We start from the raw sequence: 15,222 nt of genomic DNA on the forward strand, positions 1-15,222 counted from the left end.
GTCTATTGAAGCTTAGGTGTGTTGTCTGTTCTTTTCCTAATGCTCAAAAAAGGGGATTCCTCTCCATGATCAGATATCGATAACTAAGTTCTCTTCAGTCTGTGGCCCCAGTCTTGGCGCTAGTTATGAAAATTCTTTCGCTTAGTAAGAAAAAGAAAAAAAAGAAGAAAAAAAAGAAAAAGGTGAAAAAAAAAAGTTGATGATGAAAAGAAACATCGAACTCCTTTTTTCCCCTTCTTTTCTTCTTTTCTTCACTCTCGCCATTCTTTTTTTTTTGTCTTTCTTTCTTGGGATAGAATATCTTCTTCTTTTTCATCTTTTTCATCTTTTCGTCTTTTATAATTATTGTGTTGGGAGGTCTAGAAGTTGCAGCCCTAGGCCCGATCTAATACACAGTACGAATATATCGTTATTATTATTATTAGTATTATTATTATAAAAGCATCTATCTTCTGGCATTAGAGGGCCAGTCGTTTCAGCAATGTCGTCCTGCGCTTCTAATACTCATCCTGGCCGTCGACGGTCGCTTCTTTCCAGAGTGCGGCCGCTCACTTCGGCTGGCGAGCAGCAGCAGCAGCAACAAGATGGAAGCGGACGAGCCCATGCTGGTATATGGGTTTCGCATCAGCGGGATGGAACACACAGAGAGAGCCTTTCTCCCTTTGCCAGTGAACACCAGCAGAGCGCCATTGTCGAGACGGACGAGACGCTGGCCACGGCTGCTCCCCGATCAAAGCACCGCCACAGCAAGAGTTTCTCCAGCATCCTTCATGGCGCCAGCGAGCTCAAGACAATCACCCGGTCGCTGTCGATAAGCATTCGAAACAAAGGGAAACGCGCAGCGCATGCTCCGGGAGAACTGGAACACCACCAGGGACATGACGAGTCCAAGGCCGGCTGGTTTCGTAGCCACCGGCTGCCACGTCGCCGGTCTCTCGGTGGTATCAGCAACCTGAATCGATTCTACCCGCCCGTCTCGAGTCCGCCGATGCCTTCAAACTTTAGGGAACTCACGCGCGCACAGAATGAGCTGTTGGGCGGTGCGGCAGCTCAGGGCGAGCTTGCGACGGCGGGGAAACTTGCACTAAGCAAGGGGGAGGACGAAGGAATGGAGATCTCTGAGCTCGCTGATAATCTGGGCGTCAAGCTCTCGTTGGACTCGGAAAGCGGAATCTGCATTAACATTCAAGATACTGACGATAACGCAAAGGAACTATATTGCATTCGCAAGGGTTAGTCCTTTCTTGTTACCTGTTAAGATTAAGATGAATTGGTGCATGGCTAACGATTTGATAGACCCTGTTTCCTTGCCTGCAGAACTAATGGCGCATATCCTATCCTTCCTTGACGCAGATTCACTGAAGAATGCAGAGCTAGTCTCGCACGCTTGGAACCTCCATGCATCCTCCAGCACCGTTTGGAGGGAGGTCTTTTACCGTGAATATCGTGACAGCCGTAATATCACTAGCACACCCGGTATTCCAAACCGCGCAATGGGTCTGGGGAGGAAGAAACCCGACCAGGACTGGAAGAAGGTGTACAAGGTTCGGCACGTCTTGGAGAACCGCTGGAAGTCTGGGCGGGCAGCGGCAATCTATCTGCATGGCCACCAGGACAGCGTGTACTGTGTTCAGTTTGACGAGTATGTTCGCCCCCGTTTGGATGCCTCAGGCTGTAAACTAACAACCTTTTCAGAAACAAAATCATCACCGGTTCCCGAGATCGTACCATCCGCGTGTGGGATGCACGCTACCCGTGGCCGTGTTTGAAAGTCATCGGCGCACACCAGTCCACATCTGACAGCAGCGTGCCCGTCACACCATGGCCCATCACTCCGCCAGCAGATTCGACCGGTAGTTCTCCCTTTATCAGCATTTGCCCACCGGTAGCTTCCACCGCCGGCCTAATCTCTCAATACCCAGCTGGGGAATACCACAATGCATCGATCCTCTGTCTTCAGTTCGATGACAAGATCATGGTCACTGGCTCATCTGACGCCACCTGCATCGTCTGGGACATGCAAGATGACTACCGCCCCATTCGTCGCTTGAAGTCGCACCAAGCTGGTGTTCTCGACGTTTGCTTTGACGATAAGTACATCGTCTCTTGCTCCAAGGACACCACAATTTGTGTCTGGGACCGTGAAACTGGCGAGCTAGTCAAACGCCTTCTCGGCCACCGCGGCCCGGTAAACGCGGTGCAACTCCGCGGCGACCTAGTCGTCTCCGCCAGCGGTGACGGTGTCGCAAAACTATGGAATATCTCATCCGGTCTCTGTATCAAAGAATTCGCCAGCAAAGACCGAGGCTTGGCCTGTGTCGAGTTCTCCGAGGACGCACGCACCATCCTCGCTGGCGGAAATGACCAAGTTATATACCAATTTGACGCTAATACAGGAGAACTCGTCAAGGAATTAGAAGGCCACTCAGGCCTCGTCAGGTCACTGCACATGGATAATGCCAACGGCCGGGTCGTCAGTGGCAGTTATGACATGAGCATCAAAGTATTTGACGCAAAAGCCGGCAAACTCAGCGTCGACCTCCCCGGCTGGACCACGAGCTGGATGCTGAGTGCCAAGTCAGACTATAGAAGAATAGTTGCAACCAGTCAAGATGCTAGGGCTGTGATTATGGACTTTGGTTATGGTGTGGACGGTATAGAATTGCTTGAGGGTTAGAGCCATTTCTTTTCTCTTCATTTCGGATAGAATATTGCTCCTGGCGCTGGTGTTTGGGACAGATTAGACCATATAAAAGACATAATTCTGTGATTTTTTGCCATTTCTGAATTCTATTCATATAGATTTCTTTATATATTCTGTCAGTTCTGCGTCTCTTTGGTTGCTCTTTCTACCTATTTGGCTCTGGCAATAATAGATGGTTGTCTTTTTTTGACCAATATATTGTTATTGATCGAGAGTTCATTTTCTATTCCACCCTCGATGTCAAACGCTATTTTCACGGGAGTTCCAGATGGAAAATCGACAGACGTCATTCCAGCAGGGATGAACATACATAGCATATATACACCCAGATTGATCCTATTATTAGTGACTCCAGAAATGCCAGATCAAACCATGTGTCCCGATTCCTCGGCTACAACGAACTGTTATTGGCTTCACCAGCTCAACCACGAATCGAGACACACTCTGAGCGTTACATCTTTGACAGCTGGACGGCCTACGCCAAGTGAACAGGCAGCACTATTAAATACAACAGCCGAGATGGGAATGAGTCTCAAAGGACCAGCTATTTATCTGCAGAGAGGCCTCTGGTTCAATGAAGTTCTCTACTACAAATATACCTAGCAACAAGCAGTTGTTCACTTACTCAATAATCACATAATAATAAGCTATGGCTTCGAAAGCAGCGTCGCTATCCATACCAAGATCCATGCGTGCCTGGACACAACGGCGGGCAGGCTCACCCTCCAAAGTCCTCTCGATGACGGAGGATGCCTCTATACCCACACTTCCAACAGATACTTCCGTCCTGGTGCGAGTCTCTCATGTCGCTTTCCACCCGGGTAGTATTATCTTGATGCATTTTGTCCCCTCATGGCTGCGTCGTATGCCGGCTGTCCCCGAAACGGACTTCTCCGGCGTGGTTGTGAGCTGTGGGAAAAATGTTCCGGTCTCGAATCCAGACAATGACTTAAGGCCAGGAACACCAGTCTTTGGCTCGTTACCCGTGAAACCGCTCCTTAGTGGCGGGCATGGTGCGCTGACCGAGTATATAGCCATTGAATCGGCGGCCATCGGTAGGAAGCCCACCAATGCATCGTTTGCCGAAGCCTCAGGCCTAGGCGTTTCCGCACATACGGCTGTCGTTCTAGTTGAGGCTGCAAAAGTGCCCAAGGATGCCAGAATTCTCATCAACTCTCCTTGCGGTGGGGTTGGACATTTCGCGACCCAGCTGCTCCGGCAACGAAACCCCACGGCGCGGATCACAGGAATATGCTCCGGCCATAATCATGCCCTTGCCTTACAACTTGGCTGTTCCGACACTATCGATCATACCTCCTTCCCTAACGTGGAGGGCCAAACGCTCGTCGAATACCTGGCCTCAAAGTATGGGGCCAAAGAAGAGCAGTTTGACATTATCTTTGACGCTTATGGAAGCCAAGACCTCTGGATATCTTCCGCCAGGTACCTTAAGGCAGGCAACGACCACCCATATGTTACCGTTGGTCCGAAGATGGGGGTTTCCATCATGGAAGTACCCGGATTCCTATGGAAGGTGATAAAGAACTCGGCACTGCCAACCTGGCTTGGTGGAGTGCCTCGACCGTATAAGCAGATATCGGCATTCACCAACACGGAAGCCATTGAGAAATGCAGGGAGCTGGCGCAAGCAGGAGAGTTCAAGACATATGTGAGCGAAATGTGGGACATGGATCAAGCTTTGAGTGCATATGAGGTGATGAGGAGTGGTCATGCCCGGGGGAAAGTAGTCGTTAAAATCTGGGAGCCAGAGCAAGTCTGATTCATGTAGCTTTGCGACTTTATTATATCTCTATTAATAACAGGTTAAACATAATGCTCTACTGCTACTATTCTGACACAACATTCCATTCTTCCAAACAAATGACAAGGAAGGATTCTTTTGGAATTTGAAGAAAGAATATTGACCAGAACTCTGTATCAAAAAGTTCGACACGTACTACCTTCGCTTGATCAGGGTTGCTCCCCAACAGAATAGCTAAATCATGTATATGATTCGTATTAAGAGTGTAAGAGATAAAAACTTATATCCACTGCTTTTTCGATGGCAGGAGGGAGGTTGGGTTCAGATCACGTGTAGCACTTTCTTTGGCTAACGTCAATTATTAATACTACTAGTATAACTATATCACATGATTATAACACACTTTTCGTGGGAAATTTCTTTATTATATAATCACATATCGTGACTAGTCACACTAAACTGCAAAGAACTAAAATGCTGAACTTGACTATAAAACAAAGTCAGAAAATAAGCTTAAAATTTTATCTCTGTACGAACTTGTTCTCCATAGATGGATAATAGATTTATATAGTAGATACTATGCCGCTATTTTTTGCAGGTTGACCCATACGATTACCTCTGTTTAACAAAGGACTCCACTACACATCAGTGGCCTCACATTACTTGCGATGGTTAGGAGATCCATTAGACTATAGCAAAGGGGCGTAACTGGCTGATTCCATATATCACATCTCTACTGCCGCATTAAAGGTCTTCTGCCTATTCTTGTTAATAAAAATATTCTGGTCTAGTGTCTAGTTTGCGCTAGCTGACAATGAACTGAGGGTTTAGCTATCTTCTGTATTACTATGATTAATCTCTACGGAATTCCATTCATATACCTCTATTCGAGTTTATGCTAATAATTACACATGGGAGTGCTATGATATCATGTCCATTTTGAATGAAGGGCACCTAGCCATCTGACATCCTCGAAACGAAACTCCGGAGTTATTATTAGTGTGCAACACAAAGAATAGAGGGAAATTCAGGGAAATGGCATGTTTCCGAATAACAAAACGTCAGTTATCCTTTCTCTTCTTCTGCTTCTGGGTAGACAGTTTTGCTTTTTAGTTCACCACGCATTTAACCCATCTTGAGGCCTTGATTTAGGAAAATTACTTTCCACAGTGAGTAACCCGCTCAAGTTTTTTCGTACAAGTTGCACGAATTCGGCTTTATCTTTAGCCAGAGCTGGCCATTTGCACTGTCCTTTCAACGTTCTCATCTTTTTCGCCTAGATTGAGTTAGTTATCACTTATACACCGTGGAGCCTGTTAAATTAGAATTCTAGACACCCTATCCATCATTCCACATGAATATCTCCATCCATCGAAAAGATCTGTGTTCTTTGCGCTACCACATCTATTAAAAGGCCGCTTTAGAAAACTTTGGGCTTGACATACTACAAGAACTGGTGTTTCAGTGGGCATTTGGCGCTACCTCCTGGTTTGTTTCGCTTTGGTTCTTACAGTCATCATCGCCTATATATATCACGTTTACAATATCATTCTTTTACCTGTGTGTATTTTAGCGGTAAGGCATCCTTTTGCTGCTCTGCTATGTTTTGTAGAGACTCACTCACATGTCCCGTATTCGGTCTTTGTGAGTTTAGCATTTGACAGTTTGCTTAGCAAGCAAGAGGGTATATTAAGATATCTATTGGCAATGGGCCGACTGTTGGAGTAAACACATAATTCAGCTAGCCCTCGCAAGAGGAGATCATAATCTCGTCTTAAATCCTTAACGTCGTCTGGTATAGATAGGTTCTTCAAATGCCTAGCTTACCCCTTCGCTGCCTGTATACATGTATCCCCGAACCTATATGGACATACCTGAAAGTTCTAGATAGTTGTATTGCATAGCAAATTGGAGACTGTTGAATGTGTAAGCAGTAAACAAAGACATCGAGCTGGCAGATTTTGGTTAGTGTTTTTGGATAAATAAATATCAAATAAAATAATAATAAATTAGTTAACATTATTTAACTTAAAGGAATATTTAAACCCAACGGGCCAAAATCTCCTTTTTTTTTTTTTTTTGTTTAACTTGTCAAATCACATAACGATATCAACTCCAAGCCAAAAAAAAAAATTCTCCAACACACATCTGGACTGTTCTCTTGTGCCAGCGTCATCTCGCAGACACACGCTCTACCAGGTAACTATCTTCCACCCCGATGACCAAATATCTTATGTGTTGCACGCCGCTAACTCCCCGCCAACGGCCTTCAGAAGATTCGCACCCCGTACCTGAGAAACCTAAAAGGCAAAAAAATAACGGGACATCTCCTTATCTCCTGACGACTTAAACGAGCAATATTGCGGCGATGAGTGAATCAAGGTATGAAGATGATTGTCTTCCTGTCGGGCAGACTGTACCCTGCGACTTCGGCATGGACATGAGAATGGCCGCCGTTGCCCCGCCTTGGCCAGGACGCGTTCCCTACGATACAGTCCACCGCTGGATCAAACGTCTCATTTCAAAATAGAGAGTTGTTAGGGATAATTATGATGACAAGTATGCTAACTTCTGGTTGGAAATAAATAGACAGGAGTTACTGCAATGGGTTAACAACCTGCTGCAGCTGAACGTGACAAAGGTCGAACAATGCGGAACCGGGTATGCTTGATACCCTTCTTCTAACACCCCTCTGGCTGACTACGCCCTCTTTTCCCTCTCATACGATTAATCCCACCTACCACCGCATATATACATCCCAATAGCAGCTCTGTGACGAGCTTCAACGTGAGCAGTCAATTTTGACTGTCCATTTGACCTCACAACATCACTGTGGGAGGCATTTTAGCAGTTTGCCGCTTTGATATATTATGACGTTATTCTGTGCCAGGAGAAGCATATGCTGACTGATGCTGGGAATGCACCGTATTAGTGCTGCGTTCTGCCAAATTCTTGATTCGATTTATAGTAAGTGTAGCCGTTGATTAAGGACAAACAGAACTGTCGACTGACTGCGAACATCACAGTGGATATTCCAATGGGAAGAGTAAAGTTCAACGTTAACACCGAATATGCCTATGTAAACAACTTTAAGATTCTACAGAGTAAGTCTCAGATACCTCGAAAAACTGGCATTGTTCAAGGACTGACAATCCGCTTTCTGCACAGATGCCTTCGCGCGCCATCAGATTGACCGCCCCGTCCCCGTCCAGGCGTTGATTAAATGCCGCATGCAAGACAATTTGGAATTCCTACAGTGGATAAAAAGACACTGGGATCAGTACTACCCCGGCGGTGAATATGATGCCGTTGCACGACGAAAGGGATCGGGAGCACCTCCACCTGCTGGAGCTGCCCGTTCGGGAACGTCTTCTGCCACCGGGACACGACGGGGTGCGACACCCACTAGCGCCGCTGGTAGACCACGAGTTGGCGGCGCGAACAACCTGGCCCTGACCCAGGAACTGAACGCACAAAAGGAAGCCATTGCAGGGCTCGAGAAGGAGCGTGATTTCTACTTTGCAAAACTGAGAGATATCGAACTTTTGCTGCAACAGGCCGTTGAGGCTGACCCTGAATTGGAAAAGGAAGAAGATTCATTGGTTAAGCATATTCAGGCTATTCTGTACTCGACAGAGGTATGACCCCTATCCATGTAATACACTGTCAGTGATCTTCGTTATTCACTTACTAACTCGAACTAGGAGGGTTTCGAGATTCCAGATGGTGAGGCAGGTGGAGAGGAGTTGGAGACATTCTAAACATACACATGAACATTCTTGCACCCTCACTTATCACAAATTGTTAATTCTAAAGGCTGCTTGTGTATTCACTGCCTGTCCCTGATAAATACTCATCTTGCTTGTTCTTACTCTTCTTTTCTTAATCCTCTTAAAAGATGTATATGTTACATAAGCGTATCTCTTGTACCTTTATCGGGACTAGCGTCAGGTACCATGGCCCGTGCTGTCCAATCAAGTGACAACCACTGTTTGATTGCTAGACTTGGCGCGGTCTTGGCGGGGGTTGTTCTCGATTAGGAAGCGCGCACGACATGGCTCAACTTCTTCGTTTTCCATCAACCATTTCCTTTGAGAAGCAGACATTGACGGCCGGGACGACGTGGAAGACTCCTGATGGCGTCGGTGCGGCTGCTGAAGAAGAGACATATCCACCAAGGACGCTGAGAAGGTAAGCAAAGAGACCGACGTGGCTCGCGGCTGGGGTTCGTTCGTTCGTTGTCTCGTCTCCCATTCTGCACGCGGGTTGGCTGGATATCTCAACCTATGCGAATGGAAAGCAGCCACAAAACTACTCATAGCCCTCTTCCCCCCCCGGCTCTTGACGTTTTCACTCTTTCAATTCGTTCGCAAGGTTATTATACACACAGCTGGGCTGACCAGGCTTCTCCTTACTCCTAGGTCCTTCCGATTTTTCTACTTTGGCCAGGTATTTTTTCAGCCAACTCGACAGCTGCCATATCAGCCGATACAGGACCCAATTTTAACACAAAATTTCTCTCAAATGATAGCTATATTAGCCGTGCCAGTTGGTCTGATGATCAGCATCCGTTCCTTTCGACCTTTCTCTCATTCTGCGATGGACTAGCAACAAACAACTTACTGCAATACTACCCCCGGGACCCCGGACCTACCATTCCTACGCTCGTTCTTTACCCTCACAGCGATTGACGTCCGCTCTTCTGACGATCCTCTCATTACTTGAACCATAAGACAAACGCCTGGCTCCGTTTTATGCATTGCTAGAAGCATTTAATCAGCAAATTCTTTCCGCATCACAGCATCCGCTCTCTACACATTTTGTTCATTTCTTCAACCATCTATATTTCGGTCATCTCAGAAAAAGGGACACTTATTCCGTTTCAAACTGGGCTTATCTGTCAGATTCAACTTTGATACTACGCGCCGTCTCCCTCTCGATCTGGTTCGATTTTCAATATCATACCATCACTCGACCTTTTGGCCTATATACTGTAAGGAAAGAGTGAATGCAGCAAAGCTCTGCAGAAGTTTACTTTTCTTTTTGTGATACTCTTCTTGGATCAATCGCGTAGATCCTTTGTGTGAAGCTTTTTTTCCTATTAAGGTGGTGTTTGAGATACTACTATATGCCCAAAAAATGGGCCACCATTTTGATAGGAGGAAACACTGGAGGGGGCCTGAATATCGGATGAAGGACATAGTACAAAGAGAGGCAATCCTGAGTGACGATCAGAACTTTGAACTGGTTCCCAATAAGCGTGAAATATCGCCAATACCGCCAACCGTCGTGGTACTAACAGTTATCGAAGCTGTCCTACCAGATGGATCTACCGCAGCCGAGTTTACTGTTCCTACTCTTCCGGCAACTGTTTCACACTCACGTCTAGGCATAGTCACGATTCCTGCTGGATCCATGTCCCCGATAATCGTGTCTTCTTTCCCTTCTCCACAGACTAAAATTCCAGAACCAATCATTGTTTCACAGCCTCCTCCTAGCCAGCCATCCAAGCCGTCAACCAACATCTCCCTTCCTTCTACTAAACATTCTTTACCATCGACCAACGTTTCTCTTCCCTCCAGTGAACACTCCTCACCATCGACCCATATTCCTCTTCCTTCTAAACCGTCTACGAACATTTCTAGCCCCTCTACTATACCTGCTACCTCCCAAATTTCTACCTCCATCCTCCCCACTCCACCTTCTGAAAGCTCTTCTATATCTTCTAATAGCCCAACCCCTTCGGAATCTTCAACCCCATCAACCCCGCATTCATCATCTCCAACCAGCAAATCGGAATCTGTATCTTCTACAAACAGCTCAATACCCTCATCAACACCTATCTCTTCAACTCATTCAAGCGGCCGCACAATTACCCCATCTTCATCATCCACATCCGTATCGTCAACATCGGCGGGTTCTAGTTCAGGATCTCTTCCTGGAGGGGGTGGAGGAGAGGTAACTGGCGGACAACCACCGGCACCTACTCAATCCAATGGAAATATCTCCAAGGCTGACTCAGGTGCTGATGTTCCCAAAATCGTGGGTGGCATTATTGGAGGTGTAGCTGGAATCGCTTTGATTATTTTGCTCTTACTTCTCCTGCGCCGTATACGGAAACGGAAATCCGTTCGGGAGAGTCATATCACAGGCGGAATAGCCAGCTCTGGTGCTTCCGCGGGCCGAAATACATTCTCTACCAGTAATACCAGTCAACTTTCCGGGTCCGTTCTTGGCGGAGCTACACGTGTTTTTGACAGGTTCAGAACTTCAAGCGCCTCAGTGGCAGTAGAGCCTGTCGAACGTGGATTCCAGAAAATAGGAGGCAGAAAGCTGACATCCGTCCTTGAAACCGGTGGTGATGGTTATGATGACAAATTTGGGACCGACGAAAAGAGTCTTATTGTCCCCCTTAAGCCTTCAGGTTTTCGAAAAGAGACAGGCTCCAGGTCTGCTGTTACCAGTGGGGAAGGCTCTTATGGGAGTGGTTTACACAAGGAACTAGGGTTGGGGCAGCAGACATCACGGTCCCCGCCAGGCCGACCCATCTCTGATGAGAGCACATATTCTGAACGAGTTGCATTCCGCCCTTCACCTGCTCGGACACCCATAGCAACACCTGCCGAATCTGTCATACGTGGAGGAATATCTACTACCCCGCACAGCGGTATAGTCGCCCCATCTGAGCCTCTACCAACCGCCTTACCACCATCTGTGAGAGACGGAATTGGACGGAGCTTGACTGACGGCAGCCGTGCAAGTAGATTCACAGAAGGCGTTTGAAACTACAAGGGAAGCCAAAATTTCTCCCTCTTCAATGCACGGAAGATTCATGATTATGCTCTTATTTATTTTACCATAACCGCATCATACCTTACTCTCTATTTGGCTCACCGTCATACCCCCGCGCCTTCCACCTATATTCTAATACTTTGCGGTGTTTCTAGTGTTTTTGAGGAATTATTCATTTTTGAAAAGCTTAGTACAGAATTAATACGCACCTCTAATCCAGCAGGATCATTCAAGATTCATTTTTTACTTCTCTTGCGTTAATTGTCCCGGCACCACCTTCCCTACTGCTTTTCTCCCTAGAAATATCAAGAGCTAGATCAGCCAGTATGGAGGCGCTGGGGCCGCTGGCTTTATATCCATTTATTTTGTGATATCCAGACCTCATTTGTTTTGTGTGGATGGTCGCATTAGAGCTTTTGCTTTTTCAGCATCAAAGGGATTATTCGGTTAAGAAACCAGGCTGCTGAAATTAGCTGGTTCATGTACATGAAAAGAAACCTTTACCAAGGTTGATATTCAATTTGCCTTCCTACATCTGCTTATATCCCGAGGGTAGACCTAGAGCGTGCTTTTCATATACTTCTTGCAGATGAATACAAGCTACTTGATCTCTAGTTCAAAATGAATATCCAGCATTTACGATAGAAAAGAACTTCACTGGCCACCAATGGCTCGAAGATTGCCATGTTTAAGGAGAGTTTTAAGTGTTGATTCGCTGTACTGGTTGTTCTTAATTATTTGTCTTGCTCTTTAGCAAGGCACCAATTATCAAGCTTGAAGACCCGAAAATACAAGAGCTCTCTCATAGACAACGGAATGATCAAAACCAAGAAAGCAATTAGTACAACGAATGATGTGGTTGGGATACGACTAGGCCTTCGAAAGGCCTGAAGGCCACGTTAAGTCTGTGCATGGCTTTATTTCTACATAACCATATATTAGCCAACAAATGCCTTCACGATGTATATTACAATGGACAGGAGGGCAGCTTACGCCGCAAGCAGTGCAGTTACAGGTTCCGCTAGTGCAAGTGCAGTCCTTTGGGCCGCTGCAGCCACAGTTGGTAGATCCACATCCACAGCCCATTTTGATGTTGTTTGTGGTAAAAGGCTTTTGGTTTGTTTCTGGGTTCTTTGCTTGGAGATTTGACAGTGTATTCAATTGAACTGTTTATGTCTGTAGTGTCAAGGAAGGAAAAAAGCAGGGCAGGAGACAGGGAGAGCATAGGCATTTAATAGGGATTTGGGAGCACAAGATGGTGATGTCATATCGGCGACTGACAAGGGTGGCACAACTCAATGTTGTGTTTTTGTATATTTAACTTGCAAATCACTGGCTGGCCATGCTACTGTCTGTCTTAAATCCGGTTCTTGGTAGGAAGTTTGTTCCGATGGGTTGGTGTTGGGCTATCAATATACTTGTTGACAAAAGTATATATATCATATAGCCTATTTAAACACTCCACCGCGGTGATGTATAGGCCTGGCGGGCCAACGACGGACTGAGAACATTCTATATCCTTTTAGTCTTCCGAGTCTTGGACTGCATCTATGACAGGCGTTGAACTTAGTAGAGAGTTAATAATAACTCCGAGTTGCTGATTAAAAAGCAAGTTAAAACCTATACCAGCAATTGGCATTGAAGAGAACTAGATAGTTATTTTCAGGAAATGTTCCTCTCGTTTGACCAGTTGTTGTCCAAGATGACTGTAGACATGGTTACTATGCAGTGATATACCCCCTGGGTATCCTATGGTATCCTAACCGAGTCTCTCGGGCTATATGGATGGTAAAAATCATTGACAAGATCAGCATGGATGGGATACCGACAGGTGAAGTTCACCTATCGCTTCGTTATATGATAAGAGAGAATCACCGGTCGAAAGACCCATTTGGTGCAAAGCCAGGATATCCAGGCTCACAAGTCACAAACACGCTTCAACCAGTTTATATCCTGTAACCTCTATCCTGTAACTATACGAGAGGGATATCCATCCAGCATCTTTGGGTCAGGAAATAAACCAACTATCAAGATCAGTCAGCGAAAGCAAAGCACGACGAAGATGAGTGAAAGACTCGAGACGTTACCCAAGACAAGCCGCACGCCGTGCAACAGGAGACAATGCTTCTCTTCGTCTTCCTTATCTTCCGAACACTGTGCTACGCCCTTTGCTGGACGAATAGCAGAGGCGATCATCGTGACGGCGGCCAAATGGGAGAGCAACAGAAGCCATACAAGCAATGTAAGCAACATATAGGCAGCAAGGGTAAGTTACCGCACTCTTTCCCAGTCGATTGACAGTAGATAGGTACCAGTAAACGAGTAAACAGATACATATAACGTGGGATGTACCGTGGTGGGTTATCTAGATGTTGGCCCCCTTAATATCTTAAATGTCACCGAAAAGTGGATGCGACTTGGATTTCTTCGCATTTCAAACCATCAAGACATAACAACTGCTTCTCTCGCCTTGTGGACGGCGTCGATACAAAAGAACAAGACGGGAGCCCTTTTGCTCTGCAGCAGCTGCTTCGATCACCTTCTCATCACCTACTATTTCGTCGCTCCTTTTTCCCTTTCCTTTGGCTCCACGTTCAGCTTTTTCCTTGTATCTGTTTTGCCCCCTAGCGACTTTTAGACCAGAGACCTTTTTTCGACCCTTTCCTGCGATCCACGGTTGCGAAGCCTTCGCTGAAACGACGGTTCAAGATATCTTCATAGGCCGGGACGGGCCGTCATTCGACTGATACAAACCACTTCGGTTTTTTCTTTTCTTCTCGCTTCAAAATAGGGAGTTATTCATCATGGCTGTGCGGAGTTGAGGGTGCGAGGTATAGACAGGAAAAAAAGGACCAGCAACCGACTACAAACATCTCGCTTCTCTATTCTTATACGGCCAGTGGAGAACGGCCTGTCAATATACGCTGCCTGCTGCAAACACCCGTCCAGCGCCGCCTTTGATCGTCTTCCTCCTTCCCATCGACCTCGCGCACACCGTGGCCCTCCGTGGAACCGTCTGGGAACGGTATATTCTGATCTCGCACAGCGGAATAAAGGAACGGCATTGTGACAGCTTCAGATAGAGACAGAGAAGAATCTTTCTAAAGGGGGGCCCTGCCACAAAGGACGAGAAGAGCGCGCGCGCTGGCTGGCATGGCGGGATTTGCTGCTGCAGAACCAACGGATGCCTCGATTCACCATGACACCACTACGACCAACAGTGGATTTCACAACTCTTACGATAATACAACGATAGCACAAGATGTACGTCTATTCCTTATGGAGTGGAAAGGTTCTTCTCTTTAGACAAAAATTTTCCTTTGATTACTGACATGCTCGCAGAATCTCCGCTCCCCCTCGAAAACACGCCATTCCGCCGACTCTCCCCCCCAAACACGGCATCCACGGCATAATCAGGTAAATGGTACCTCACTGTCTCGGACATCCTCTGCGGCAGGCTCCGGACGGGGCCATGTGAACGATTCCGCCTATTTGGCCCCCCACTCGGGACGAAAAGATAGCAGTCTTAGCCGCACCCATAGCGAAGCAGATAGCCTGTTAGACCTTTACAGCCGTGATTCTGGAAACCGCAGTGTCTCGAGTGTTCTCGATGTGTCTGAGAGAAAGGAGGATAGGCCGTTCTATCAAATCGAAGCAGAAGACCCGGAACATGCTCAGTGGATACACCGTGACAAGCTTGCGAAGATCGAAAGTGAGGAGTTGCAGCAACTCGGTATTCGCCTGCCTGCGTCATTTACGGGCAGTAAGAGAGGGAGAGGCCGTAACCATGACGCTTCTCTAAACGGGATTAATGGAGCTACGACAGAACACAGCGAGCAGTGGCCTGCCCTAACGGATGGAGAGATGGAGAAAAAGCATAAGCGAGCTGCTCGTCTGATGTCAGAGGTGATGAGAGTATACCTCTTGAAGAGACAAAAACTGAAATTATCAACTTCGATCCCCG

The 15,222-nt window shown here is 46.6% G+C and overlaps 8 protein-coding genes across 8 annotated transcripts in view; 6 read left to right on the plus strand and 2 right to left on the minus strand.

Moving 5' to 3' along the window:
• Positions 1 to 481: 481 nt before the first annotated feature.
• MCYG_00982 (F-box and WD-40 domain-containing protein 11) lies at positions 482 to 2,677 on the plus strand (the record flags this gene model as incomplete). The annotated part of the gene is made up of 3 exons (XM_002850832.1): positions 482 to 1,232; positions 1,318 to 1,642; positions 1,696 to 2,677. The coding sequence occupies 3 exons, from the start codon at positions 482 to 484 to the stop codon at positions 2,675 to 2,677; spliced, it is 2,058 nt and encodes a 685-aa protein (XP_002850878.1).
• A 676-nt stretch (positions 2,678 to 3,353) lies between these two features.
• Positions 3,354 to 4,484, plus strand: MCYG_00983 (quinone oxidoreductase-like protein; the record flags this gene model as incomplete). Its single annotated transcript, XM_002850833.1, has 2 exons — positions 3,354 to 3,717; positions 3,739 to 4,484. The coding sequence occupies 2 exons, from the start codon at positions 3,354 to 3,356 to the stop codon at positions 4,482 to 4,484; spliced, it is 1,110 nt and encodes a 369-aa protein (XP_002850879.1).
• A 1,443-nt stretch (positions 4,485 to 5,927) lies between these two features.
• On the minus strand, positions 5,928 to 6,413 carry MCYG_00984 (uncharacterized protein; the record flags this gene model as incomplete). The annotated part of the gene is made up of 3 exons (XM_002850834.1): positions 5,928 to 5,989; positions 6,091 to 6,258; positions 6,341 to 6,413. The coding sequence occupies 3 exons, from the start codon at positions 6,411 to 6,413 to the stop codon at positions 5,928 to 5,930; spliced, it is 303 nt and encodes a 100-aa protein (XP_002850880.1).
• A 421-nt stretch (positions 6,414 to 6,834) lies between these two features.
• MCYG_00985 (EB1 protein) lies at positions 6,835 to 8,227 on the plus strand (the record flags this gene model as incomplete). The annotated part of the gene is made up of 6 exons (XM_002850835.1): positions 6,835 to 6,848; positions 7,056 to 7,127; positions 7,399 to 7,433; positions 7,493 to 7,570; positions 7,635 to 8,104; positions 8,171 to 8,227. 6 exons carry the CDS (start codon positions 6,835 to 6,837, stop codon positions 8,225 to 8,227), a joined length of 726 nt encoding a protein of 241 aa, XP_002850881.1.
• A 213-nt stretch (positions 8,228 to 8,440) lies between these two features.
• On the minus strand, positions 8,441 to 9,226 carry MCYG_00986 (uncharacterized protein; the record flags this gene model as incomplete). The annotated part of the gene is made up of 2 exons (XM_002850836.1): positions 8,441 to 8,750; positions 9,090 to 9,226. 2 exons carry the CDS (start codon positions 9,224 to 9,226, stop codon positions 8,441 to 8,443), a joined length of 447 nt encoding a protein of 148 aa, XP_002850882.1.
• Positions 9,227 to 9,605: 379 nt separating this feature from the next.
• On the plus strand, positions 9,606 to 11,249 carry MCYG_00987 (A-agglutinin anchorage subunit; the record flags this gene model as incomplete). The annotated part of the gene is made up of 1 exon (XM_002850837.1): positions 9,606 to 11,249. The coding sequence occupies one exon, from the start codon at positions 9,606 to 9,608 to the stop codon at positions 11,247 to 11,249; it is 1,644 nt and encodes a 547-aa protein (XP_002850883.1).
• Positions 11,250 to 13,379: 2,130 nt separating this feature from the next.
• On the plus strand, positions 13,380 to 13,896 carry MCYG_00988 (uncharacterized protein; the record flags this gene model as incomplete). Its single annotated transcript, XM_002850838.1, has 2 exons — positions 13,380 to 13,500; positions 13,628 to 13,896. 2 exons carry the CDS (start codon positions 13,380 to 13,382, stop codon positions 13,894 to 13,896), a joined length of 390 nt encoding a protein of 129 aa, XP_002850884.1.
• Positions 13,897 to 14,411: 515 nt separating this feature from the next.
• Positions 14,412 to 15,222, plus strand: part of MCYG_00989 (conserved hypothetical protein) — a gene marked incomplete at both ends in the record, with an annotated part of 1,786 nt that continues 975 nt past the window's right edge. Inside the window, 2 exons of the mRNA XM_002850839.1 lie at positions 14,412 to 14,522; positions 14,601 to 15,021. Of these exons, the coding sequence (XP_002850885.1) occupies positions 14,412 to 14,522; positions 14,601 to 15,021 (532 nt within the window). The remainder of the gene's footprint in view (positions 14,523 to 14,600; positions 15,022 to 15,222) is intronic.

This window comes from Microsporum canis, genomic scaffold (genome assembly GCF_000151145.1).
Source record: "Microsporum canis CBS 113480 supercont1.1 genomic scaffold, whole genome shotgun sequence".
NCBI classification, from domain to species: Eukaryota; Fungi; Ascomycota; class Eurotiomycetes; order Onygenales; family Arthrodermataceae; genus Microsporum; species Microsporum canis.